Source organism: Mus musculus, chromosome 13, assembly GCF_000001635.26.
Source record: "Mus musculus strain C57BL/6J chromosome 13, GRCm38.p6 C57BL/6J".
Classification (NCBI taxonomy): domain Eukaryota; kingdom Metazoa; phylum Chordata; class Mammalia; order Rodentia; family Muridae; genus Mus; species Mus musculus.
Window position 1 is genome coordinate 119,709,079 of NC_000079.6, and position 26,427 is coordinate 119,735,505.

General features: G+C 43.9%; 1 protein-coding gene across 1 annotated transcript in view; it reads right to left on the minus strand.

The window, feature by feature from the left end:
• Positions 1-1,015: 1,015 nt before the first annotated feature.
• The window catches only part of Nim1k (NIM1 serine/threonine protein kinase), a 45,789-nt gene continuing 20,377 nt past the window's right edge, over positions 1,016-26,427 (minus strand). The window contains exons 2-4 of the mRNA NM_175538.3: positions 18,502-19,445; positions 5,030-5,298; positions 1,016-3,717 (exon numbers count right to left, since the gene is read on the minus strand). Coding sequence (NP_780747.1) covers positions 2,968-3,717; positions 5,030-5,298; positions 18,502-18,793 — 1,311 coding nt within the window. The 5' untranslated portion in view covers positions 18,794-19,445 and the 3' untranslated portion in view covers positions 1,016-2,967. The remainder of the gene's footprint in view (positions 3,718-5,029; positions 5,299-18,501; positions 19,446-26,427) is intronic.

A 26,427-nucleotide genomic window follows, 5' to 3' on the forward strand; every position in this document is an offset into this window, starting at 1 on the left:
ACCCTGAGAACACTCAGATGTTGGCAAGCAGGGTTATGAAAACATGTGACACGTAGGATCAACTGTTACTACCAGGACTTGTCATCTGTAGATAGGAAGACAAAGCATTGGGTTCTGTGGTTACCTGAACAAGATGGGGGGCCCAAGATAAAGACTGAGTCTGGTCAGTTTTTACTACCTACTTAGGAATCCTGGGAAGTAACATGCTAACCCGATTCAGTCAACCAATTAAAGAAAGGCATACTGAAAGAGTGTAAAACAGGGTGTCATTGAAACCTCATCTCTTGCTCTAGAGTGCCACGCTGGGGCCCTAGATTTTATATGGAGGTTAGAGAGTGAGTTCTCACCCTTCTCTATGAAAGTTGGGGCTTGCTCTGAAGAGAGACGGTCAGACCTTCAAGTGAAGTTAGCACAGTGGGCAAGGGTGGAAAGGTTGCAAAACAGGCTTCCTCTGGTGGGAAGGACAGCTCCTTATCAGCTGCCAGGGCATCTAAGGCATGCCAGAGTAAATTGGCCTCCAGGTCCTGCCTGGAGTTTTCCACTCTTCTCCAAAACAAGAGCCAAAGCGAACTCTCAGCACAGCCCGAGTGGAGACGCACATGCCCCTGTCTATGGGAATAGTAGACACTGAAGGACTTGCAGACGCTGGCTAATAAATCCGGCCAATCTGGACAAATGTGCAAGTGGATCTTAAGTGTGTCAGAAAAGGTAGAGGGGAGACTGTAAGACCTGCTATGGGAGAGTTTATCATGAGAACATTTGCCTATGACCTTGACAGGGGCCATCTCAGCAGGTCTTGGGATACTGCTAGGTAGGCTCTACAGTTTGGACCACAGCTGTGACAAACATTACATGAGGTGGCCCTGGTAGAACCACCCTAGCACAGAATCGAAACTCCAGAAGATACACATTTTGGGATTCATTATGCAAATCTGACATTCCAAGGATAGTGCCTTCATTCCCTAAGGCCATCCAAAATGCACTGGGTACCAAGTAAACAGAACCACAAGGCTGTGAACTGGGTGTTTATCAGAGCATTAGCGTCATCTCACATGAGCACAACAGCAATTCATCCTCATTGGAATTGGCACCTGCTCAGGCTACAGCTGTGCATTTCCTGCCCACAGTGTGTCCTCCCAGCAGTTACCCTAGAAGAAAGAATACTTGATTCTTTGTCAATGTATCTCCTAACACCATGTTGGAATCCCTCCGCATTCGCACAGACCTCGATGCCGCAAGTAGCTAGTACAAACAGAACGTGACTGGCCTACGGCGCCAGAAGGATTAGTAACCTGCAGGGTTGGTGTGTTCTCCAGCAGTGGGTGTGCATGTTTTAACAATGGCTTAGATATCTCTTGGTGTTTACGTTCACGGGTGTGGGAGCCAGAGGCTGGAAGTAAGGTGGACTCATTGCACAATCGGTGACTTGAAGGGTTTGTAATTCCTTCCAAACACCTAGGCTGAAGTAGATGAGCAGTTTGGGTTCTCAGGAGACAAGGAACTCTTGCTAATCTAAGACTAACATGGCCATGTAGGCTGCCCATGCGAGTGGGCATAACAGGGTAGGAATGAAGATACAGCAGGCACTGATGAAGATAATTGACCCTAAGTATAACCTGTGATGATAGTGAGCATGCAGTGACAGCAGTTACAGTCTACCAAGGATAAGGCAATTGAGGACTAGGGTTCTTTCATGATGACAGTTTAGGTCAAGCTACTCCATGTAAACCAGTGGAAATGCTGGTCTAAGGTAAGGAAACGTTAGGTTACCTGATGGAAGGAGATCCAGTTACAGCCACCAGACCAGCCGCAGTAATGACTGTAGCTCAGAGAGCCTCAAAGCCTGGCCCTGAACTAACAGCATCAGCATCACCTGTTTAAACTGTACTTGCTCTTGTCCACCCAAGGATTCACTGAATCTAAGGATCTGTAGGTGGAACCCCCTGGGCTGGTAAAACAAATGTAATCCTGGTGGTTAGAACTTGACAGTTACTGTTACAGCTCTGATAACCTGCTGTTCTGAGTCCTTCCAGCTCTCAGCCCCCTCCAAGAAGTATATTTAGCAGAGGGATTTAAATGGAGCAGGGGGTCTGGATAGACTTGTTAGCTTCTGTGCACTGCTTTGGGTCCTCCCTGCCATATTACTTCCTCCAGCCACTGATGCTGTAACCATTTCCATGCAAGTTTGAAAGGTTCGTACAAGGTCCTATTCGGAAGTACACTGCCTCGAGCCAGTGACCCTTTTCTTCTAGCTCTTAAGACTTTTTTTTTTGGACACAAATCCCTGAGAAAGACAGAGAAATTACTTGGTACTCACTCAGCATTATCTGGAAATGCAGAGGGCACACAACAGAGGCTCTGTTGTGGGATCACTTCCCAAATACACTACATGAACGCCTTTGTCGTTGGCGCTCTTTGGAGGAATTTAATTTATAACCCTGGCTGTTGGGCATATTTACCTTCTTCAGCTCACTATTGCTACTCCTTCATCCCTCCCAAGATACTGTTATCCTCTCAAAGTGGCCTCCCTTAAAGATCTAATCCAAAACTAGCAAGCTTCTAACATTAGATATCCTGGTGGGGAAGCCCGCATGGTATCCCCCACTATTTGATATCTTCCTTTTAAAAACAAAAATAGTTGCTAGCAATGGTCCACATTGCATATTAGAATATTCTACACACGAGGGAAGGGGACTGGCTCAGCTGTCTCCTCAGCGCTTAAACAGTGCCTGGCACACAGCCCTAATTCCTTGTATTTCTCTATTAAATAAATGAAGGCTGAAGTATGACAAGAAGTCAAAAAACGGGCAAGACACACCAGCTTTTAGGCTAAGAGACTTTGTAGGGGGTGGTATGCATATCTCAAATTTATTTAAAAATTACAAAAAATGTCCCCATTCAAATTGTGTACAAGAAAAGTTAAAAGCAGAAACTGCTCATGGCTAGCTCCCAGCTGCCTGATATAATTTATAAAATTGAACAAAATTTAGATGTGTGTCTTATGCCTCTGTAGATACGGGACCCTTTCTTTAAGTCCCTTTCTTTAGGTTCTGGTAGTATCATTATTGGCACACTTTCCAATGCTTTTCTTCTTTGCACTCGATGTAAAATGATTCTATAGACCCCCGTGATAGAGCTCCGAGCATCTCTCCCTTGGTTATTCCGGATATGTTCGTCTGTAATCCCCAAGTGTTCTAAAGTGCTCTTCACCTCGTTTTCTTCTTCTTTGAGGGTACTGGTTTCCGACAAATGTTTGGGATCCAGTTGGAACGGTTCCAAAGGGGTGGGGTATGGCACCCCTCGCATCCATTCATTGCTCATGATGTAGTTGATCCCATACCTCTCTGTGGGCGTGGGCTGAAGGACTCCTCGGATGAGCCGGTGACAAGGCTCAGACACATGCTGGGGTATGGTGTAGGTACCCTCGAGGATGCTCTTCTTTAGCTTGGCCACGGTCTCCGCTCGAAATGGCATCGTGCCAGTCACCATGAAGTACAAAAGGACACCCAAGGCCCAGATATCCACATAAACACCAACGTAGTGTTGGTCTCGAAAGAGTTCTGGTGCCGCGTAGGGTGGAGATCCACAGAAAGTGTTCAGCATCTCGCCTTTCTTACTTACTGTGCTGAATCCAAAATCTCCCACCTTCACACAAGTCCTACTGGTATAAAAGACGTTTTCTGCTTTCAGATCTCTGTGAATAATTTGATTTTCATGCTGTGAAGAAACATGAGAGGACAGTTACTTTTAAGGTAAATGACCAAGTAGAAAATACATCTATTTCTCTGCAAACAGAAAGTTGAGTGATGATTAGTAACCTCAGGAATTTAATAGAGAACAACTTAAATCATATTAGCAAACTCTGCCCTGACCTTTAACCCAGTGAGATGCTTGCATCCCCACAAATAGACTGAAGGTTTGGGTCTTCTGTGGGGTTGAAGATTGGAATTTGTGCCACCCAGACTCTTGATTTCATGCCAGAAAAAAGACCCAGATCTTATGCAATTGCACAATTTTGAAATGCAATCAAATATTAAGCCTTGCTTTTTGAGGTCTTAACTGATTTTTCTGAGTGTCCCCTTGACTGAGACCAAGAGCAGGAAGTCTTGGGGCCTGTTCCCATCACCCAGCTATACTCCGTTGGGTGGGCTCACATGATTTAGCAAAAGAGGAAGAGGTTGAGTGTGGAAGGTTTCTTGCAACAGAGTCTGCAATATGTTTGGAGTACATGTCCCTTCCTGCCCTTACACTCTAAATTCAGGCAATAGTCTGGGGCACTTTGACCGATTTAGTTTTAAAGGCTTGGGTAAAGGTTTACTGCCATTTGTCCTAATGAACCCTTGGGGTTCAAAATACAGGCATCGTAAGCTAGTACTGGTCAAATCTACATTCAGTTCTATGAGGTGTAATGCGAATGAGACGTCTGCATTAAGTGAGATGCTGACGTTTGCTTCCTAAGGCTGCTGTGGGAACTAACTAAGCCACTGTGTGGGCAGTTGCTCAGTGTGGTCCTTTGCACAGGCCTGCAACTCAGCCTTTCTCTCTTCAGAGACCAGAGTGCAGGGAGAAGTGGTAGGCCACGGGGCTTCTACAGGCCCCCAGCTGTGCTCCCTGCTGGAGACCCTGCAGTTAGACTCACAAGTCAAGTTCCTTCTGTGTGCCCAGCAGTATGGCTGGCCCTAGTGAGCACACAAGAACGGACCTTGGAGCAATAACAAGCCATCTAAGAGGTACAATATGAGTCTGGAGAGGTGACTGTGGCCAATAAGAGAAGGATGCTCATCTGACTTCTCTGAATGGCTTTTTTTTTTTTTTTTTTTTTTTCGATTTCTGGAGAAGCCGCAGGCCTGCTGTGTGCCAAGATCCTGGATGCTGCTTTGGAGGCATGGACCATGGTCCCAGCCAGTCTGGCGCTCACAGCAGGGGCTGTCATTTCAGAGCCAACTCTCTCTGGGATGATGATGTGAAAGTGAACCAAGGCCCCACGTTCCCGGTTCCCATGGCAGGCGGAATGGGAGCCCCTGCTTACCATGTGCTTCACGGCAGACAGGATCTGGGAGAAGATAAGCTTGCTTTCCGGTTCAGAAAGCTTCCCCTCGGTGCTAATTTTTCCAAAAAGCTCCCCACCTCCTGCATACTCCATCACTAGGTGTAGCTTGGACAGTGTCTCCACGACTTCATAAAGACGGACGATGTTGGGATGATGCAACTTTTCCATGCTGGAAATCTCTCTGGATAACAGCCTTTGGGTTTTCTGGTCTAACTTGGTTTTGTCCAGAATCTTAATGGCCACCTTTTCTGGAAAGAAAAAAAGGAGATAAAGGGGTGTTGTTGATGATGATGTGTTATAATGGGAAAGTGGGTATAAAGCTAGAGGGTTCTGGGTGGTCTCCTTTATTCTATTAGACATAGAGGTTCAGTGGTTCCCAAATCAATGGAAATTAAAAAAATAATCCTCAAGTTCATATCAATATCTACATACAGGTCTGGACAACAACTCCTGCCTTGCCAAGGAGTTTTTACTTGGAATCTTCACCAGGTAAAGCTAAAACTCCTTTGCTTAGCTCAGAGAGCACTCCTGGTCAGAACTGGCTTGTCTCTTCAGTGTCACTGTCTGTGGTCCCTGTCCAACTTTCCCCTTTAACCTGGTGTTCTTGAGACAACAAACATCTACAGGTGGGAGCATTCATCCATTGTTGTTCAGATCATTCTGTCCCCAGTCTTTACTCAGTTTAACCCTCATGGTCTTGTAAGGCTAGCCCTGTAGTTAGCCTATCTCAGGAGGTCTCCCATGGCACCCACTTGAGACCATCACGACACCCAGGCAGGCACTGGGTGTTCAAGAGCACACAATCTCAGCTCACTAGCTTATTACACACTGCCTTCCCTATTATTCTCACCCTCCCTGTAGGGACTGTGGCTTATTTTACTTTATCTATATGCCTGACATATAAAGTCTAGGACACAGGCACACTCTATGTTGTGTTGTTGGTGAAGGCTTAAAGAAATAAGCCCGGAGCCGGGCACTTGGGAGACAGAGGCAGGCAGATTCACTACAGAGTGAGTTCCAGGACAGCCAGGGCTACACAGAGAAACCCTGCCTTGAAACAAACAAACAAAAAAACCAAACAAACAAAACAACAACAAACAAAACAAAACAAAAGAAAAAATGAAAGAAAAAAGAAAAGGCCCATCACTGTGAGAATAGAGGGAGGACTGCCTGGTGCAATGTTTAGGACAGGAGTTTAGGATAATGTGTTGAAATCATGATTACATTCTTTAATCCAGCCATTTCACTTTTTGCAATTAATCCTAAAGAAACACCTGATATGTGTACAAGGGTGCATGTGTTCTAGAGGACAGCAAGCAGCCAGCAAGAGACGGTTAAAGTGTGGTTCATCTTTGTTTATAATGATAGGTCCCCACATGATGTCAATCTGCACTTGTCCGCACTTATGCTAGATATATAAGACATAAGAAAAATACTAATATTCACTTGTATAGAAAAATATGATGAAGCCGGGCATTGGTGGTACATGCCTTTAATCCCAGCACCCGGGAGGCACAGGCAGGCGAATTTCTGAGTTCCAGGCCAGCCTGGTCTACAGAGTGAGTTCCAGGACAGCTACACAGAGAAACCTTGTCTCGAAAAACCAAAATAAATAAATAAATAAATAAATAAATAAATAATAAAATTAAAATATGGTGAGACATTTCATTAAAATGTTTAGAAGAATTCTCTACTTTTTTTATTATTATTATTAAAGGGTCTCTTGCATTTCAGGATGGCCTTGAACTCACTACACAGTCAAAGATAACTTTGAATTTCTTATCCTCATACCTTCATCTCCCAAGTGCTAGAATTATAGGTGTATGCTACTAATGTCTAAAATTTTTGCAGGGCTGTGATTTAAGATGGAATTTGTATGCTGTCTGAGCACTTGGCCTACTGACCTACCCTCCCAAACCACAGATGGTTTACCTATACATTTTGTATTGATTACCAGTACTTGTAACCTTTCTATAAAATAGACCATAGGACGAAAATGGTTATCATTAAAAATAAATGAATCTTGAGTTCATAATAAAACATCATTTTGCTATTGTTCAAATATGGCCAGACTATCCAGAAAGAGGTTGGCAGACAAGTTAGAAGAGATGGTGACAGACTTTTTGACCTACTTGCAACATGTCTGCTTCAAAGAACTTTGGCCCAGTGTTATTGGCATGAAATAGACACTACTTACTCAAAGCACGGGTGTTATTAGTGTGTCAAAGGTCTGAATTGACCTTTCTGAAATGGATGGGGGTAGTAATGGTGCCTAATGTGTGGGGTGGCTGCTTCTTCTGTTGGAAGCAATATTAAGCAGCAAAGAGGCAAACCATAAATAATTAAGTCCCAGTTTGGCTATCTCTACAGGCTATCAGTCCAGCCAATGGGCTTCCTTGCTCATCTTCTGAGCATCCTTCTTCCTTGGTCACAGCTTTTCTACTGTTCAGTGGTTAGTGTCGAGTGCCTCATGCTGTTTCCCTGAACCAACATTTTGTACTGTCTATTGGATGAGCTGTTAATGCAAGAGCTAAAACCCCACCTTTTAGGTTCACAATCTCTACAGGAGACTTTCCCTCTGTGTTCTTCCCTCCGTGTCTCAGTACCGATCTCTGCGGGCCCTTTACCTCCGAACACTCTGAATGTCCATAGTGCATGGTGGTGGGGGACCTCAGTCTCCCTTCCATAGAAGCCCCCTGTGCCCTCCAGGCAAAGCACAGATCCCATGTGACTTAACATGAGATGCACAGGACTAATGTAGGTCAGGACAAGTGCTGTGGGGGGTGAGTGCCTTTTTAGACACTACTCCAGGGTGCCTTAACTGCATCATCTCATGTTAAAGCACATGGGAGTCTGTGCTCTGCTTGGCAACACAAATGGAAAATGAAATAAATCATTACTAAAGCCAGGTGTGGTGGTGCACACCTTTAATTCCAGCACTTGAAAGGCTGAGCCAGGCAGATTTCTGTGAGTTCAAGGCTAGCCTAATCTACATAGAATTCCAGGATGGACAGGACTACATAGAGGGATCCTGTCTCAATCAATCAATCAATCAATCAATCAATCAATCAATCAATATATTTTTGTAAAAAATTAAAGCTCTGTTATTCTAAATTGTTCCTCACTGGTAGAAATGTCTGTCCCTCTAAGGAACTCAGACTTCATATCTATGCATATATGCACAGACGGTGCCTGTCCGGGTCACAGGACAACCTTGGATGTCATTTCTTAGGCTCCTTTCACCTTCTCTCATTATCTTGTACCTTTGCCACGAAGGCTAGGCTAGCTGAATCTTCCTTCCGAGGATCTCCAAATCTCTGCCTTTCACCTCCCCATCCCCCATCCTGGTATTTACAAAAGATGGCTGGTGCTTTATGTGGGCTCTGGGAATCCAAACTCAGGTGCTCACCTGGAAGAGGCAAATGCCGAGCTAGCGCCCCACGCCTATTTAAACACATAGTCAGGGGGTGCGTACTATGCACTAAGCATGGAGAAGACAAGACAACCCCGTGAGAGAGAAGGACTTTGTGAATAGCCCTTAGGATATTTATGGTTAACATTAGAAGGGGGTCAGAATAAAAAATGGCATGGCCCCTCTGAGTGACAGACCAGGAGGTGAGGGAGAAGTCCAGGGGATGGTCCATGTGTTGGCCTACATGAGATGCAACATTTGTACTAGAGAGGCTGAGGGGGCTCCTCTATAATAGAGATGGAGAGTGATGATAGTGATCTCAAAATTATCCAGGAAGACTGTAAGGGTGAGGTAACCCACACAGTCTTAGAGCCTGTGTTAGGGAAGACAGCCTTGGGAAAGCCAAGGCTTTATACAGTGTGTCAGCATGACCTTGACTCCAGTTGTAGAAAAGAGTGGTCTGACTTCAGTGTGGGCAGAGGAGTAGCTGGCTCCTCTTGGTGCTGCTGGGAGGTTTGAGAGGATAAACTGCTCTTTCTCCATGTCTGATACAAACTCTGACACGGATTGGGAGGTGGTGTCACCTGCTTCTAATTCCAGCACTCGGGCAGGGAGCAGGCAGGCCAACCTGGGCTACAGAACAAGCTCCAGGACAGCCAGGGCTACACAGGGAAAGCTTGTCTTGAAAAGCCAAACCAAACCAAACCAAACCAACAAAGACAAAACCTCTGACATGGTCCCTCCTAGTGGGTAGCACATTCTTTCAACTCAGATTTACAAGTTTGGATGTCTCTAGATGTCTCTAGTGGTAAGGAGAAAGGGTGGGTTGTTGAGGCAGTGGGGCTGCAGAAACAGGAGGACTGCCACTGCTACTCAACTCCAAATGGCCATTGCTATTTTCACCACAAATCTGATGCTCTTGGATTTTACTGTTTATTTTTTTATTTTTATTTATTTTTTTTTTATTTTCAAGAGAAGCCAGAAATCTGCACATTTATTGGAAGGCTTCAAATTATTATTAAGTATCCATAAGTAACTCCTCTAAACTTTCTTCCTTTTGCATCATCTCTTCCCCTTTTAAGTATTACTCTCTTAAAAGCCAATGAGCTTTTTTTTACACAGGTTTACCATGAGTTAGTCCCTAGCTCCATCCTCCTGGGGATGAGAGCATAGAGCAACTTTCATCGCTAGCTCTTCTCTACCATTGCTATGCTGCCATGAGAAATTAGTATACTGACTCAATTCACTAAATATTTGTCTAATGTTTAATATTTATAATAAAGGTGTGGGGGGGGGGACTAAAAGTTATTGCATGATACAGTACCTGATGCCAAGGAGCTCTAAACTAAAACCCAGGGAAGGTTTGGATGAAAATGGCTCCCATAGGCTCATTATATAAATGTTTGGTCTCCAGTTGGTACAACCATTTGGGAAAGACTAGGAGGTGTGTCTTTGCTGGAGGAGGTGTGTCACTGGGAGGTGAGCTGTAAGGTTTCAAAAGCCCAGGCCATTCCTAGTTCTTCTTCCGAGCTCTCTCTTGCCTCATGTTTATGGATAGGGATGTAAAAGCTTTTAGCTGATGCTCTAGTACCATGCCTGCCTGCCTGCCTGTCTACTTGCAGCCATGCTCCCAGACATGATGGTCATGGACTCATCCCCTGACTCTGTAAAACCCAATAAACTCTTTTTTTTTTTTTTGTTTTTTTGTTTTTTTGTTTTTTGAGACAGGGTTTCTCTGTGTAGCCCTGGCTGTCCTGAAACTCACTTTGAAGACCAGGCTGGCCTCGAACTCAGAAATTCGCCTGCCTCTACCTCCCCGGTGTTGGGATCAAAGGCGTGTACCACCACGCCAGGCCCAATAAACGCTTTTATAAGTCATCTTAGTCATAGAGTAGTGTCACAGGAATCAAAAAGTGACTAAGGCAAAACCCAAGGGTTTCCCCTGAATCTTTTGATTTATCTATTATTATTATTATTATTATTATTATTATTATTATTATTGCTAAGCCTCAAATCTTTCCTTCTCAACCATTACCCCCATGAATCTTCATGTCACTGTTTCAAATCTCTCCTAGCAGATCTGTTCCTTCTCATGCAAGGTATTATTTTCTGTTAAGTCATTACTGCTGAAAACATAGTCAACTCTATGTATCCCTCTCCCTTTTCTTATCTGGTTTTGCCCATCCAATGGCCCAGAGATTTTAAATATTCTTGTTTGAATTTCTACTTCAAAATTTTATGTATGTATGGTATTTTATATGTATGTATGTTCATGCTCATGCATGGACATGGATGCCATGTGTGTGTATGTGGGGGAAAGGTAAGGGGGCTGGAGGTCAGATTGGGTTGAGTCAAGTATCTTCCTCAATCTGTCTCTATTTTGTTGAGGCAGGGTCTCTAGCTAGACCAAGCCCACAAATTCAGCTAGTCTAATTAGCCACCTTGCTCTGTGGATTCCTGCAGACATTGCAGACTGAGCCACGTGGCTTGTATGTGAGTCCTGAATATCTGATCTAGCCCTCACACTCACAATGTAAGCACTTTATCCACTGAACCACCACACCCACCTGGTTTTGAACATTCTAAATCATTTTTTAACCGCACCCTTCCTCTCCATCCTCCTTGCCTCTCCCTTAGTCTCAGTGGGCATCATTGTTCATTCATCTGGATCATTCTGCTGGCTTGAGTTCAACCTGATCGCTGAAGTCACATCACATCAATTATTCCTTCACAGTCTTCAATGGTTTTCTGAATCCTAAATGACAAAACTCAGTCTAGCAAGAGTCTTTGTGAGAAGGCCAATGTTTACATTATCATCACCGCCCATGTTCTTCCCTGCCACTCTGCAGGCACCTCTGCCCAGCTCTGTTGAACCACATCTATACTGCCCTCATGGTTTCTCACCTGCAGGTACTTTACAGATCTTTCTTCCTCGAGCTTTTCCCACTTCATCCTGTGAAACAAATCTCAGGACCCACTGCAGGCCTTTCTAGATTCTACCCGGGTCCCAGTGACCCCACTCTTGTAGCCTGCCCCAGGGACAAGATGGACTAACTGTTTTTAGTCAGTCTCCTCTAAACAGCTGTTAGTACCCATAAGACAAAAGATGCACCATTTCTGTAGACTTCAGAACAAAGTGTGCACTCAGGAGACATTTAGTATACGTTGTTTGGTTGTTTTTAATGGTAATTGGGGAGATGGGTCAGTGGGTTAAGCACTTGCTGTGGACACATGAGGACCCGAGTTTGTATCCCCAGCACCCAATGAAAGCTATAGCCCTCATGCTACAGGGAGGGGAGACAGGTGGGTCCCCCTGGGCCTGCTGGGAAGCCAATCTCTCTAAAACAGTGAGTTCTAAGTCTATTGACAGAGTGAACAATGTAAGCAAAATTAACATGGGCACTTATGGTTAGCAGATACTGGACTCATGATTTGTAAAAGAAAGAGGAGGAGATGAAGTTAGAAAAGGGGTGGGGGGTTGAAAGGAACGGGAGGAGAAATCAGTGTGTATTTATGGATACAATAAATACATTGTATTCATGTATGAAATTACCAAAGAGTACATTTTTAAATGTTCTTATAGGTGAAGAAAGAGAAAGGAAGAGATTCCAGTGTCAATCTCCAGCTGCAACACAAAAGTATAGGTGAGCACACCCACACACACGCATGTGCACATACATACATGACACACACAAATAAACAATCACAAAAGAAAGAAAGAAAGAAAGAAAGAAAGAAAGAAAGAAAGAAAGGAAGGAAGGAAGGAAGGAAGAAAGAAAGAAAGAAAGAAAGAAAGAAAGAAAGAAAGAAAGAAGGAAAGAAAGAAAGAAAGGAACAAGTAGACCAATCAGTGAACACATTGAAGGAGAAAGAGGGAGAAGGAGGTCACGAAGGGCCTCGACCAAGAAAGGCTCAGCCACCTTCAGTTTCTTTAATCTTTGTTTCAGACAACAGATGGGACATAAAACATTCAGGAGCTCGGGGCATCATTGCTTTTAAGAAACTTCTAGTCAGACTAAAAGGGGGCGGTCATGATGGCTCTCAGCCTACCTTATCTCCCTCCAGATCCCAAGAGAAGCTGCACTGTCGGCTATGAAAATAAACCTCCAGAAGAGAGGTCACCTTCTTTCTGGAGACCCAAAGCAGCTGGTGTCTTTGTTATTATTGTTGTTATTACTTTATCCTTAGCCACTGACCTGAGAACTTCCAGGGCATCAAAATGCTGTTTCCTAGAAAACCTCATGACAATTCTGGCAAAGCTGGCCTTGTACAGGAGCCACATCTTTGCATTTCCCTGGCCTCTTTTGCACATGCCATAACCAGAGGTGACACTGTACCTTTGATAACAGGATTAGACTATGGGGATTGGGCACAAGAAGGGCATGGAAGCCTTACAAAGCACCACCTACACAACAGGTATTTGTTCTCTGAAGCCCAGGCAGATGGGCATGAGGTTAACTTTATAATATATCAGGCAGGAAGCCACGCAATTCATATAAACATTGATCATCATTTTTTTCTCAGCTAACAGCCCCATCTACCAAATGTCTATACCATTGCCTTACGCCTGCCTTGTGGATTTCTCACAGCTTAGCTAGTTATTCTATACATGGTAAGCAGTACACTTACCAGCAGTACCTTCTTTGTTCTCCTTAGAGATGCTGCGACCTTTAGGTCTGCTGAGAGATGTGGTCCTAAGGACTGTAACAGCCTTCACTCCAAGGTAGCCATCACAGCTGGCCAGCGAACAAACATATTTTCTTTTCAGAATTGAAACTGAGATTGACTGGGACTAGTGGAATGGAGACAGGCAATATAGGGGAGGTTATGGAACTTGAGCTAGCAACCACAATTCTTGGCCAAGATGCACCATGGATAATAAACACTAAGAGTCATCCTGTTCAAAGAAGTAGAGAGATATTTATCATGATGACAAATACCATGGTAACAAAGATAAAATGTTATCATGGAAAGCCATGAAATTCCAGGAAGACTTCAAATCCCGTGAGTGAGAAGATTGAGACTCTGCTGTAGGCTCTCACACCTCCTTGCATTTGAGCGAGTTTGAACAGATCTATGTTCCTGGAACTGTGTCATAAATGACTCAGGCCTGAAGAATCTAGCTTTGAAAGAAGTCTAATGAATATGTCCCATGTGCTCTGTTTAGCATATGGTATGTAGCATATTTGTTCTGGTTAGATCTTTGTTAACTTTACACAGGCTAGGATCATCTGGGAACACAGAACATCAATTGCGATCAACTCTGAAAATGCCCCCATCAGATTGGCCTATGGGCAAGCAAGTCCTTCCTTCCTTCCTTCCTTCCTTCCTTCCTTCCTTCCTTCCTTCTTTTCTAAGATTTATTTATTTATATGAGTACACTGTAGCTGTATTCAGACACACCAGAAGGCGGCATCAGATCCCATTACAGATGGTTGTGAGCCACCATGTGGTTGCTGGGATTTGAACTCAGGACCTCTGGAAGAGTAGTCTTAACCACTGAGCCATCTCTCCAGCCCAGTAAGCATTTTCTTAATTAATGATTAATGTAAGAAGGCCTGAGCCACTGTGCACATACTGTGGATGGGCCACCCTTGGGCAGATGATCCTGGGTTGTATAAGAAAGCAGACTGAGCAAGCCAGCAAGCAGCACCCTTCTCTGGCCTCTGCTTCAGGTTCCTGCCTTGAATTCCTACCTTGGCTTCCATCAGTGATGGGCTTTGATTGGGATGTGTAAACCAAACAAAACTTTCCTCCCCAAGCTACTTTTGGTCAGAATGTTTTATCACAACAATAGAAAGCAGACTATAATAATATTACATACTTATAAATCTTCTCCATACAACAATCCTAAGCAACTAATGCAAGCTAATGCTTGTCTCACCTTACACGTGGGAGAACACGCAGAATGGAGACAGAGTTTTTTTTTTTTTTTTTTTTGTAGCCACACAGATAGAAAAACAAAGAATCACAATTCCAAGAAAACCAGACTAACTCCAAAGTCCATGTGTCCCTCGGGACTGCCCTGCCTTTTTCCGTGAGTCATGATACCTCTTTTCTCCTGGACATTGTTTGAGGGGAGAAGGACAGACAGGAAGTCAGCTGTAAGAAGACTCCATGCTGCTTTCGTGAGACATGGTTACTGTTACAGTTTGGCTATGACATGTCCTAGAGACTTGGTCCTTGGTCCATGATGCTTCTGGGAGGTAGCAGAAGCTTAAGAGGTGGGACCTCCTGGGATGATGTTAGGCATTGAGAGTGACCCCTTGAAGGGGACAGTGGAACCCTGGTCTCTCTGCATGTCTCCCCTCTTGCTTCTAGGCTGCATGCAATGAGCAGCTTTATCTAGTATAACTCCTACTGAGCTGTATTGCCTCACCACAGGGCCAAAGGCAACGGGATCAACTAAGCAAGGACTGAAATTTCTTAAAAGTATTAATGAAATAAACCTTTCCCCCTCAAAGCTTTATTATGTCAGGCATTCTGTCATAATACGAAAAAGCTGGCTAACACAGTTACATACTTGTGTTGTTCCTGGTTGTTTTCCTGTTTGTTTGACAAAATCACTGCTTGGGAGTACTATGAAAGTGGGGAGAGTGTCCAGAGTCTAAAAGTGGCATCAGTAGCAGCTAACTTTGGCTAGCTTGTCGGAGGCATGGTAGGAGAGACGTGCCTCTTCAATGTTATTCCAAAATGCCAAGGAAGCCTCGTCAAGTAGGATGGAAAGCCAGTTGCACACCCAGCTTTGTTGTAATGTGGGAGCAGCCAGATCTGGACTTTACTTCCTCATCTATAAGACAGAAGAGACTGGATAACACCATGGTTTCCTAATGTGAAGCCCTTAAGATTCACAAGGCGCAAAATGATTGTCATGCACAGGCAGCCTTAAGTAGCCTTCAACCACATAAAATGTTATTACAGAATAAAAATGTTATTCTAGCCAATTCTCCTAATCAATGCAAAAAGAAAGTTGTGTATTGGTTGTTTTACTCAATTACTTTGGTTAGCTCATAATTTCTTCTTCTTTTTTTTTCCCATAATTTCTTCTTAAAACTTTAAAATCGGAGGCTGGAGAGATGGCTCAGTGGGTAAGAGCACCGAGTGTTCTTCCGAAAGTCCGGAGTTCAAATACCAGCAACTACATGGTGGCTCACAACCATATGTAACGAGATCTGATGCCCTCTTCTGGTATGTCTGAAAATAGCTACAGTGTACTTCCATATAATTAATAATAAATCTTTAAAAAAAAAAAAAACTGTTCCTGTTTATTTTACCACTATATTATTACATCCAAATTTTTGCCATTACTTTCTATGCAACTGATGTTTTCCCCATTATTGTAACATTAATTTCCTTTTAAAGTAGTTGATTTAAAATTTTTTTTTGAGAGCCGCCGTTTATTAAGTAGCAACTATAGACCCTAAACTTCACATGTTATCTGACGAATTTAAGAATCATGGTCTGTAATTTATTAACAATACAACTGAAAACAAAGTAGTTTGCATGAAGTCAGATGCCTGCTTGAGTTGGTGAGACAAATCTTCCTGATCCTCAAGTCAAAGCTCAGCCTACAGTGAGTACTCACTCCCATCCCCCATGTCCTCTGTCAAGTTCTACACCCGAGCTGCACTCACAGCGACCACACAGAGCCGGCCACATCAGGGTACTTGCTCAGCCTTCTGCAGTCTGCAGGCTTCTGTAGCATGGGTGTGGCCTTTTCTCTCCGGGTATGGCTTTATCCAAGGTCTCCTCTACTCTCCCTAACCATGATGTCTGTCTCAACTTCTGGCCCCTCACCTCCTTGTCTTTTCTTTCATTCTGTTCTAGATGACTGAAAAGTCACAGCCCTCCCGGTTAGATCTGCATTGTTAGTCTAGATGTAGTCTAATGCCCGGCAGTGGCTTACACCTTTAATCTCAGTGCCTTGGAGGCAGAGGCAGGTGGACCTCTGAGTTGCACTAAAAAGCACCAAAACCAAGTAAAGATATAGTTTTATGAATAAAGCTTTAAAAATTGCCCCTGAAGTTTGACACTGTGTATTGAAACTTTCCACTGTGTCTTCTGAATAACAGAACCAACGCCTAGGAATACATGTAGAGACAGTGTTGAATATTGCTTACCCGAAAAATGGCAAGCACCTGAGGTGATAAATGTCCCCATACGATCATTGCATAATATATGTGTGTGTGCATGTGTGTATGTTATTCTGTATCCCAAAAATATGTAGACTTATTGAGTAACTAAGTTAAAATTTATTTTTAAAGGAAAAGAAAAAGGCCAGAGAGCTGGCTGGGGTCACTGGCTGCTCTTCCAGAGGTCCCAGGTTTGTTTCCAGCACCCACGTGGCAGCTATCAACCATCTGTAACTTTAGTTCCAAGGGATCCCAGTCCCCCTTTCTGGCCTCTGTAAAGATCAGGCATACATGTGGTGCACTGACATACATGTAATAAATACGGATACACATAAAACAAAATAAAAATAAATATTTCCTTTTTTTTCAAGACAGGGTTTCTCTGTGTTGTCCTGGCTGACCTGGCACTCTGTAGACCAGGCTTGTCTCAAACTCAAGAGATCTTGCCTGCATTTGCCTCCCCATTGTCAGGATTAAATGAATGTGCCACCATTCCTATCTAAAAATAAATCTTCTAAAACACTAAAATAAGAAAAAGTTCACAGAGAAAATGAGTATATTTAAAACCACTCCAGGGCTGAGGTGTAGCTTAGAGTGCTCATTTGCAATGTACTTGGCCCTGGGTTTGGTTCTCAGCACCACAGGCACACATACAAACCACTGTACACGAGTTTATGTACATGAAATGCTAACTATTAGGCCTGGTGGCACAGGCCTGTAATTCCATGTACTTAGGAGACTGGGGCCAGAGAATAAAGAGTTCATGATATGTTTGAGCTACAGAATGAGTTCAATACTGGTCTTGGCAACTGAAGGAAAGAAACCCTGACTCAAAAGAAGAAAATGGTGAGATTAGCATCCCAACAAGTCTGGGGATGAGAAGTCTCTGGAGCATCACCTGTAACAGCAGAGCTGGAAGTCACAGTCCACAGGGAGTGCAGGTGAACTGGTCTTGGTTTATATGAGGAATGAAATTCTGTTGAAAAGGAGACTTCGATTTATCTTCGATTGCACAAAGGCAAGATAGATGTACCTGAAAAATCTTGTCAATAACTAGTACTGATTGATTGATCATTTACTCATTCCTCCGGACACCCAGTGAGGCAAACACTGTTACTGGATGCATTTGCCAATGCAAACTGGGAGAGGTATTTTAACTTACAGAGAAGACTAAGGTAGCTGAGACGCAGAAGTGTGAACCCAGATACCCAGGAAGCTTTCAAACGGGGCGGAAGATTTGATGCTCCAGTGACCTCTGAGTGTATGTACCAATGTGCCAGTGTGTTGGGGGTGATGCTTTTTATTTGGCTGTGCATATGCTGGGCAAGTCCCATACCACCGTGCTATATTAGGTCTGTTACGTTTTCTTCAGGGGTAAAACAGATTAAAAGGTCATGGGACTAAACTGAAAGCAAAAGTTATCTCTGATAGAAGAAAGGACTTTGGGGCGTGGTAACAGGGTAGGTCAAGGAGACATCAGGAAGGGTCTCTCTGGAGGGGGACCCTGAGCTTCAGATGGTGGTTTCAGCATGCTGACTGGCCAGTGTTTTTCTCCCGTAAGCCAATTCCTAGCTTTAACTAAGCTGGGCTAACTCTGGGAAAGGGTCCAATTAGGGTAGGCTAGTCCCAGGGCAACCAGTAGCTGCCAAGTGTGAAGATTCAAGCGTCACTGGGAACATCTACAAAGAAGACTAAAGGAGAAGAGTCCCTGAGAGCAAGCCCTTCATTTCCCAAGAAAGGGAGTAGTCTGTCTGGTTGGTTCGAGGGGACCTTGGAACCTATCATTTAGAGAGCTAATGGTCTAGGTCGTCTGTATAATTCCAGGCCATTGTTTATGACACACCAGTACAAACCGAATGTGGCCTTAAGTCGCCTTCTAAACCCACCCCCAATTAGTCCCATCCTACCTTTGGTTAGGGAGTGAATCCCCAGCTTGACCTGGGAAAAGTTTCCGCTTCCGATCTCCCCTCGAATCCGATAGAAGCCAATGCGTTTCCCCAGCGTGATCTCCCTCACCACCTTCTCATCCTGGCACATGTCCTGAGTCAGTTTCTCGAAGGGTGTCAGCTGGCGCTGCTGGTCCTCCTCGCTGTCCTTGCCGCCCTCGGTCTGACAGCTGCTTTCCACGCTGTCCCTCCGCTCCCACCTGTCACAATGTGTGTTCACCAGGCCGCCTCCATTCACAAACACTGCTGTCATCGTCTATGCGGGCTCATGGCTCCATCTCAGCCCAGAGCCACTGTCAGGGCAGCTTGCAGGGTGGTGAGTGAGGAAAGCTTGAGTTGAGGCCTCCGGGAGCACAGCGTCCATGAGGGAGGGAGAGCAGAGCGAGGAATCCTCGTGGAGACCCAGGGACCAGAGAGAGAGAGAGAGCCCACACAGCCCAGCAGGGCTTCACTCCAGGCGCTTCTCGCCTTCCCTCACCTCCAAGCTGTAGCTGTACAACCAGATGCACATTCAGTTACCATAACTCCTCCCGAGGTGGAACCTGATGCTCTGTGGTAGATGGCTGCCACTGGGGGGGACAAAGGCTCCACTCTGTCAATTCCCTGTGGAACCAGGCAGTCTTGTGCTCCCAAGTGTAAAAGCCCCTTGGAGGCCCCTGAGTCCCTGCAGCGGGGGATCATCGCTGACCTTCATTTTTCTGGTTTTGTTTTTGTTTTTTCTCTTGCTGTTAAGTTGCAAGGTCCCGGGGACTTGAGAATCTGAATGCCAGAAGAGCCTTTGGTTAACACAGGCAGCCACAGAAGGATTAAGTCTCTCCACAATGTCACTTTAGCCGGCCTTTATTTAGATGAGCCGTCTTCTAAGCCCTGAGCTGTCCTGAAAATTTGGCAGATGACAGCTCATCCTAAGGACAGAGTAGAATAGTTGTTAGTCCGTTCTAATGTAATGAACAGGAGAATGTGACACTGCTTTATGAACATTTTCATAAAAGCACTCTACAAATGTCATATCAATAGTCAGAGAAGTCAACATGTATCTATGATGGCCGTTTGAATGTTTTCTGTAACATCACTTCTCCATGAGGAAAGAAAGCACATTTGCCCTCACTTCCCCTTCCAGAGCACGGAATGTGGGCTCTGTGTATTGAGCGTTCACTAAATGTATATTGAACTTGATTTTTGAACTTGAGCATTTTTTTCAAACTAAAAATGTGGCAAACCAACCAACCCAAAAATCCAACCTAGCAGATTGCCTTGGAAATACAGATTTCCAGTCTGTTTGAAAACATCATATTCTTGTTATGAATGGAACTGCCTCACGGTTGTTATAGGTTAAGTATGCTGTTGCTATGAAAAAGGTTAAGAAGCTCAGGCCCAGCATTCCTCCTCTTTCTGTATATGAGGACATGAAGGTGTAAGAGCGTAGGGTTAAAAGGGGCCACATAGGGCTGGAGAGATAGCTCAGCAGTTAAGAGCACTGACTACTCTTCCAGAGGTCCTGAGTTCAATTCCCAGCTACCACATGGTGGCTCACAACCATTTGTAATGGAATCCGATGCCCTCTTCTGGTGTGTCTGAAGACAGCAATGGTGTAACCATATACATAAAATAAATAAATCTTTAAAAAGGGTGGGGTGGGGGGGGCACATAGCAGTAACTAACCCAGCTCTAAGGTAGAGTGATTCAGTTGTTTAAAAAAACAAAGTTAAGGCAAAAGTTCCTTTATTGGTGTAGAGAAATTTAAGACATTAATTAGTAATTGTCCTGGGCTCACAGGCTCCTTTGAACAAAATCTATGAGCAGGAAAAAGCACAGCCACACAATTTGCATCCAATCGTAGAGAGTCCACAGACACTCCGAAACCTATCTCTGTATGTCTGGCTAAGCGAAGATCAAGTGACACTAGGGGCCATCAGATTTGCAAAACGGAGCTCAGGAGAGACAGGAGTAATGCTAACCATAATTCTGAAAGACACTTTAGCTTAGCCTGTGCAAAAGACATCTAGCTGGGGTGTGGTGAGTCACTTACAGTGCAGTGCTGTGAAGAGCCTCGGCTGTGCCCTTCTGAGCTGCCTCCTCACCACGATGCCCTTGACCAGGGCCTATTTTACCAGAGCTAAATAAATAAATGGGGGTGTGCTTTGTTCCGTCTGTACCCCAGGGTTCTTTACAGTGCCTGGCACTCATAAGTTTGCTGAAGAAGAAATCAACTAAACACCAAGTTATCCAATGTTAGACTTTGGTGTGATTAAGCAGAGGTAAATAACTTTTTCATATATGCACTAATGACACTAGCCCAACATTAAAAATTGGGCTATGCTCTACCACCTGTTAGGACTCCTGACCCCACCCTCTGGTGTAGATCTTAACTGCAATTCCATCACTCAATCGGGAAGTGTTGCAGGACTCCTGACAAAGGGGTCTTCTTTGTTCGTTCCAAGAGCTCCACTCTTCCCAAGCCCTCAGGACTCCAGGCCCTTGTTCCCCTTGGCTCCTACACAGTTGCTGGCCACGCCATTACTCATTCTCTGCTTTCCTGGTTCCCCAAAGCTCTCAAATTGGGCTCTGTATCTTGAGCTCCACTCAGGCCCTAAAATTACAACAGTGTTTTAACGTCACTAACCTAATTAACTTTTGGTGCCTCCTAGGAACAGCATTCCACATGGAGGAGAGGTCAGATATGATTGCTGATGGAAGTCAAGATGTATAGTGGTTTACAAGTTGTATACCCTCAAGTTAGATTTCTTGTGATGTGGTCTTAAATAAATTCTCTTAACAGCCAGGGAAACAGTTGCTCTTCTGTTTAAATTAGATAAAGAAGCTTTTACAAATCTACAAGAATGGGGTTTGTATTGAAGGTGAATTGAAACTTGTTGATAATGCTAATAATCCAATTGAGGGAAATGAACCTTTTGCTATTTCAAAATAAATCACGTAACTAAATAAAAAAAAAAAAAAGCATAAAACACAGGGTGCATACCTCAATGGTTAGGTTGAAGGTTGCAGAGCCAAAATCATGGGAACTACTTGAGTGAGAAAGAGGGCAAGAACCAAGCCTTTGTTTCTGCAAAGCTAGGCTGGAATGTCCTCAGCCCTCCTTCCTCCTGAGCTCAGGAAGAACCCTGGGCACAGAGAGCAGTAGGTAAAGGTTGTCTATGCAATCCTGTTCCTTCATCTTCCTGCACTTGCAGTTTCTGGAAAGGAGGGGACCAACCATTGACACCCCCAGGCAGGGGATTTTCTTTGGTTGAACTAGCTCAGGAGAGAAGAACCTCCCAAAACCTACATTTGGAGATTGTGCAATGTGCAAAAAGCTCTCTGACTGTCTACTGCACAATCCTTGAATGCCAGTGCCAGAGAGAGAGAGAGAGAGAGAGAGAGAGAGAGAGAGAGAGAGAGAGAGAGTTATGAGTGAGGAGAAACTCTACACCCTCACACTCTACATGAATGAAAATCTGAATTAAAGAATGAATAGGAATGGTAAATCTGCGTCACTGTATATGTCCACGGGTGAATACAGATTCATTTTGCAAAGTTCTGTTTCCTCCCACCCCCCACTCCTATCCCCACCCCCGTCACCACCAACTGGAGACTTACATTGGGTCTGCCAATAGAAATTCCACTTAGAGTTTAAAGAACTGCTACCAACAGTAATCGCCTGACTGCTTTTTACTAGTCTCCCCAGACATCAAGCTAGATCATGTTGAAAATTAGACAGAATAATGGAATTAAGACATGATTAATTTCAGGCGAAGTCTCCCATTTTTCAGATGCAGGTAGTTTCTGCTGTTGTTCTTGTCCTTTGCCCCTTTGATTTTGGCCAGTTTTTATGGATGCTAATAAGAGCTTAGAATCTCAACCAGACAAATATATGGAGTCAGTCATCGTACATCAAAGTATCCGAGGAGGAGGCAGAATGCCACTTAATTATTAGCTTGCCGCCGCAGCACAGTGATGCGTTAAATAAGATGAAAGAAAACAGAACTTCCTTGGTAATTTATTTTCTTGACTTGCAACACGCTGTGAAGATAATATCAAAGGAAGCCATCTTGCCTTTGTTCTCTTTGTCTCCATTTCTAAACTTCTGGGCAAAGCTTTCAGACAATTCCTTTGTTGGCTGGCAGGGCCAGGCTTGCTTAGGGGAAATGCTGGGTGATTTATTTATTTATTTATTTATTTATTTATTTATTTATTTCTATGTGTGGCAAGGAGATTGGGTGATAATCAGACTGTGGTTGTAAGCCTTCTCAGACACGTCACACCCTCACAGAGATCGTTAACAAATACAGTCCATTTGGAAGTTTATTTTAGCATTTAGAAATCATTTGAACCATATTACTTTTGGCCTTAGCTCCTATTTCCCAACATATATGCACTGAGATTCCCCATAGGGGAGCAGTGAGGAGGTTCTGAAGCAAATACAAAATCAGTGTAAACTGTTTCTGTGTGAGGGCAGCGCTACTACGCTGTAACACTTGATAGCACAGGATGCTTCCACCCACACTCACAATCCATGGCCAGCCTGCTCACTCTGCTGGGCCTACACCAGCTCTTTTCAGTATTGAGTTCTACCACAGTGGAGAGTCCCGTGACTATCAAGATCACAGACTGAAATGTCTGTGAGGGTGGCACAGGAAGGACTTTTATACGGATGACCCTTCTAGGTACCCGTGCCCAGCATGCCAAGGCAGCCCTTGCTTCCCCCCAGTTGGGAAGCCATGCTCAAATGCTAATGTATGTTTGTCAAGTCTTGTAATTCCCCAAAGAAACTGGCAACTGAGAGTTTGTTTTTGTTTTTAAATAAACTCTCTAAGTCTTTAAGTGGTGGATTAAATATTTTTAAAACATGAGTAGACAAAATTGAAAATTTGGACCAGAGGGGTGTGTGTGTGTGTGTGTGTGTGTGTGTGTGTGTGTGTGTGTGCATGTGGAGGTCATTCAACAGGGCATTGTCTGGTGTAAAATGTCTAGCACTTTTTAGTCAACAGCTATTCTATTCTTTGACAGAGCAAACTTTAGTGACTACTTAAAAATCATACTGTGTCGGGATGGGGGAGATGATTCAGTGGGTAAAGTGCTTCGTATTCAAGCACGAGGACATGAATTTGGACTACCAGCCTCTGTGCAAAAGCTGGATGCCGTCGTGAGCATCTATGCCCCTAGCGCTTCGGATGCAGAGAAAGAGAGACCCTAGGGGCACACTGGCCAGCCAGCTAACTAAAACAAGGAGCTCCAAGTTTAGTGAGAGACATTGTCTTGGAAAAACACGAGATGGAGAGAGCTGGAGGAAGTCCCCTCACCTCAGCCTCTCACCCCTCATCTCAGCCTCTGACATATCCCCCAGGAATGGAAACCCTGACAACACTGTAAAGTGAGCACTCTTCAGTCCCCTTCTATGGATTAAATAAATAAAATCTAAAGGCAACCAAAGTTAACAAACTCGCCTTTGAGTTGGCTTCTTGGGGGGTGAGAACTGAGTGTCTAGGTCACCTCTCAACCGTGCATTTCAAACAAACAAGAATGGAAAAGGCCAAGATCCAAAAGAAGAATTTCAGGCTCCTGGATGCATTTTAGTTCCATTTCCAAACATAAACCCTCCTAGCACCTTTTTGAGACAGTGCTTGCCTTCAGACAAGTGGGGTGTGTGTGTGTGTGTGTGTGTGTGTGTGTGTGTGTGTGTGTGTGAGAGAGAGAGAGAGAGAGAGAGAGAGAGAGAGAGAGAGAGACATGGAGATGTGTCATGAACCTGAACCTGCCATGCACTGAACCACAAACAGGTATCCCTGAGCAGAAAAAATAAACACATTCTCTGTGTCCCCAGAAAAGGCTAATTTAGGAAGCAGTGTGGGAACACTTGTACTTATTTGCAACACACAGTTTATTTTTAGGGGATTAAAATGTTTGCACATCAAAGCCCAAACTGCTCTCTTTTACAGTTCTGTAACTAACTTCACTTGGCCCTAGTGGGATATATTCTGGAAGACAGGGAGAGTAACAGGGATTAGGGCATTTAGCTCTATTTGAACCAAACTAAGGCAAATCTATTGTTCACAAACAGTAGGATTACTGCTCTGGGTGAGGAAAGACTACTGCAGAGCAAACACTTCTATTATCAGAAATTCCAGGTGCACTTGAAACTTGGATGAGTCTCCCCATCTGTCATTGACTCCTGCACACAGAACAGGCAACACACTTGAGGTCAGTGTTGGAGATCAAATCCAGGGCCTCGTGCATGCTAGGCAAGTTACTCCTCCAGTCTTTGTTTTTCAGGGTTTCTTAGTGATTCAATGTACAGCCAGTTTTGAAAACCACTGTCTTGGAACAGAGACACTTTGGGTGGGCACGCTGCTATACGGCTGAAGGCTGCTCTTTCCAATTTCCGCTGTAGCTGGGTTTGGCTGTGTGTCTGAGTTTTAGTCTGGACTCTGAACAGAAGTAATAAATGCAGTTGTTAGGCAACTGCCTTAAAGAGAGCAAGGCATACCCCATCCTCTCACATTTTTCTATCTTCAGGTTGGCTGGAATGTGGACACAATAGTGTAATAGAAATGACCATTTAGACCAAGATGGAAGCTAAATCCTGAGACTGACAGAGCTACAGAGAGAAGTTCAAACACTATCACGATGTACTGTGAGGTGCCACAGGCCCAAACCAACACGGGCAAGTGATCGTCAATTGAAACTCCTGAAACTGTGAACCAAAATAATGTTTTCTCTATTAATTTACCACAAGTATTTTATCACAGCAAGGGAAAGCAGACAGGTGGGGCTTGGTGGTGCATGCCTCGAATTCTGGCACCCAAGAGGTTGAGGCAGGGGCATTGAAAGTTTGTCAGCTGTAATACAGTCTGGTCTACATAACAAGCCTCTATCTCAAAAAACATGCACATATCCCTGCTCCCAAAAGGCGGGAGGGGAGCAGGAAGCTGTCCGGCTCAGACTCTGCATTCTTTAATCAACCTGAGGGTTACAACAAGGAGATGTCTTGATTTTTTTTTACTTCAGATTCCATATTGTATAATCATTTTACAACATGCATAACTACTTCTATAATTGAAAATTTGTATCTGTCTACATGTATGTATCTGTTTATACAGAGATAGATACAGAGGCTGGATAAAGACAGACAATAAAGGATAGGTCAAGGACTTCAGAATTCAATTACCTGGGACTGCAGAATAATTCAAATATGTATTCCTTTGTGTAATCAAACCCCACAAATCTTAACTATATCTAATTCTGTGGAAGAAAGAATGGTGATCAAAAAAAAAGAGAAAGAATGACATTATAACTTCTGAGTAAGCAAGCTAGTCTGAGCAAAACAGTATCATCAATTTATTTATTTATTCAAATGTTTCTGTTACAATTTTATTTATCACAGAATATGTATGTGTGGACATGTGTGGATTCAGATCTCTCCTACATGGATTATGGGGGGTTGAATTCAGGTCACAGCAAGTGCTGTTACCCACTGAGCCATCTTGCCAGGCCAGCCATCTTACTTTTCCTATAAGACCGTAAGTTTTATAACAGTGTAAACTTCATTGGCTTTAAATTTTGTCTGTATTTGGTCAGTGTGTCTTCCCTTTATAGTATACAAGCTTTAGAGAAAAGGAATTTAAAGCTTTGCATTCTCTCTCTCTCTCTCTCTCTCTCCAGTATCTTTAATGCAAAATTACTGTTTCTACTCACTTACAAAAAATACTGTAGGTTTTTTGTTTTTTTTTTTTTTGTTTGTTTGTTTTGTTTGTTTTTTTGTTTTTTTGAGACAGAGTTTCTCTGTATAGCCCTGGCTGTCCTGGAACTCACTTTGTAGACCAGGCCGGCCTCGAACTCAGAAATCCGCCTGCCACTGTCCCCCAAGTGCCCCATGGGATTAAAGGCGTG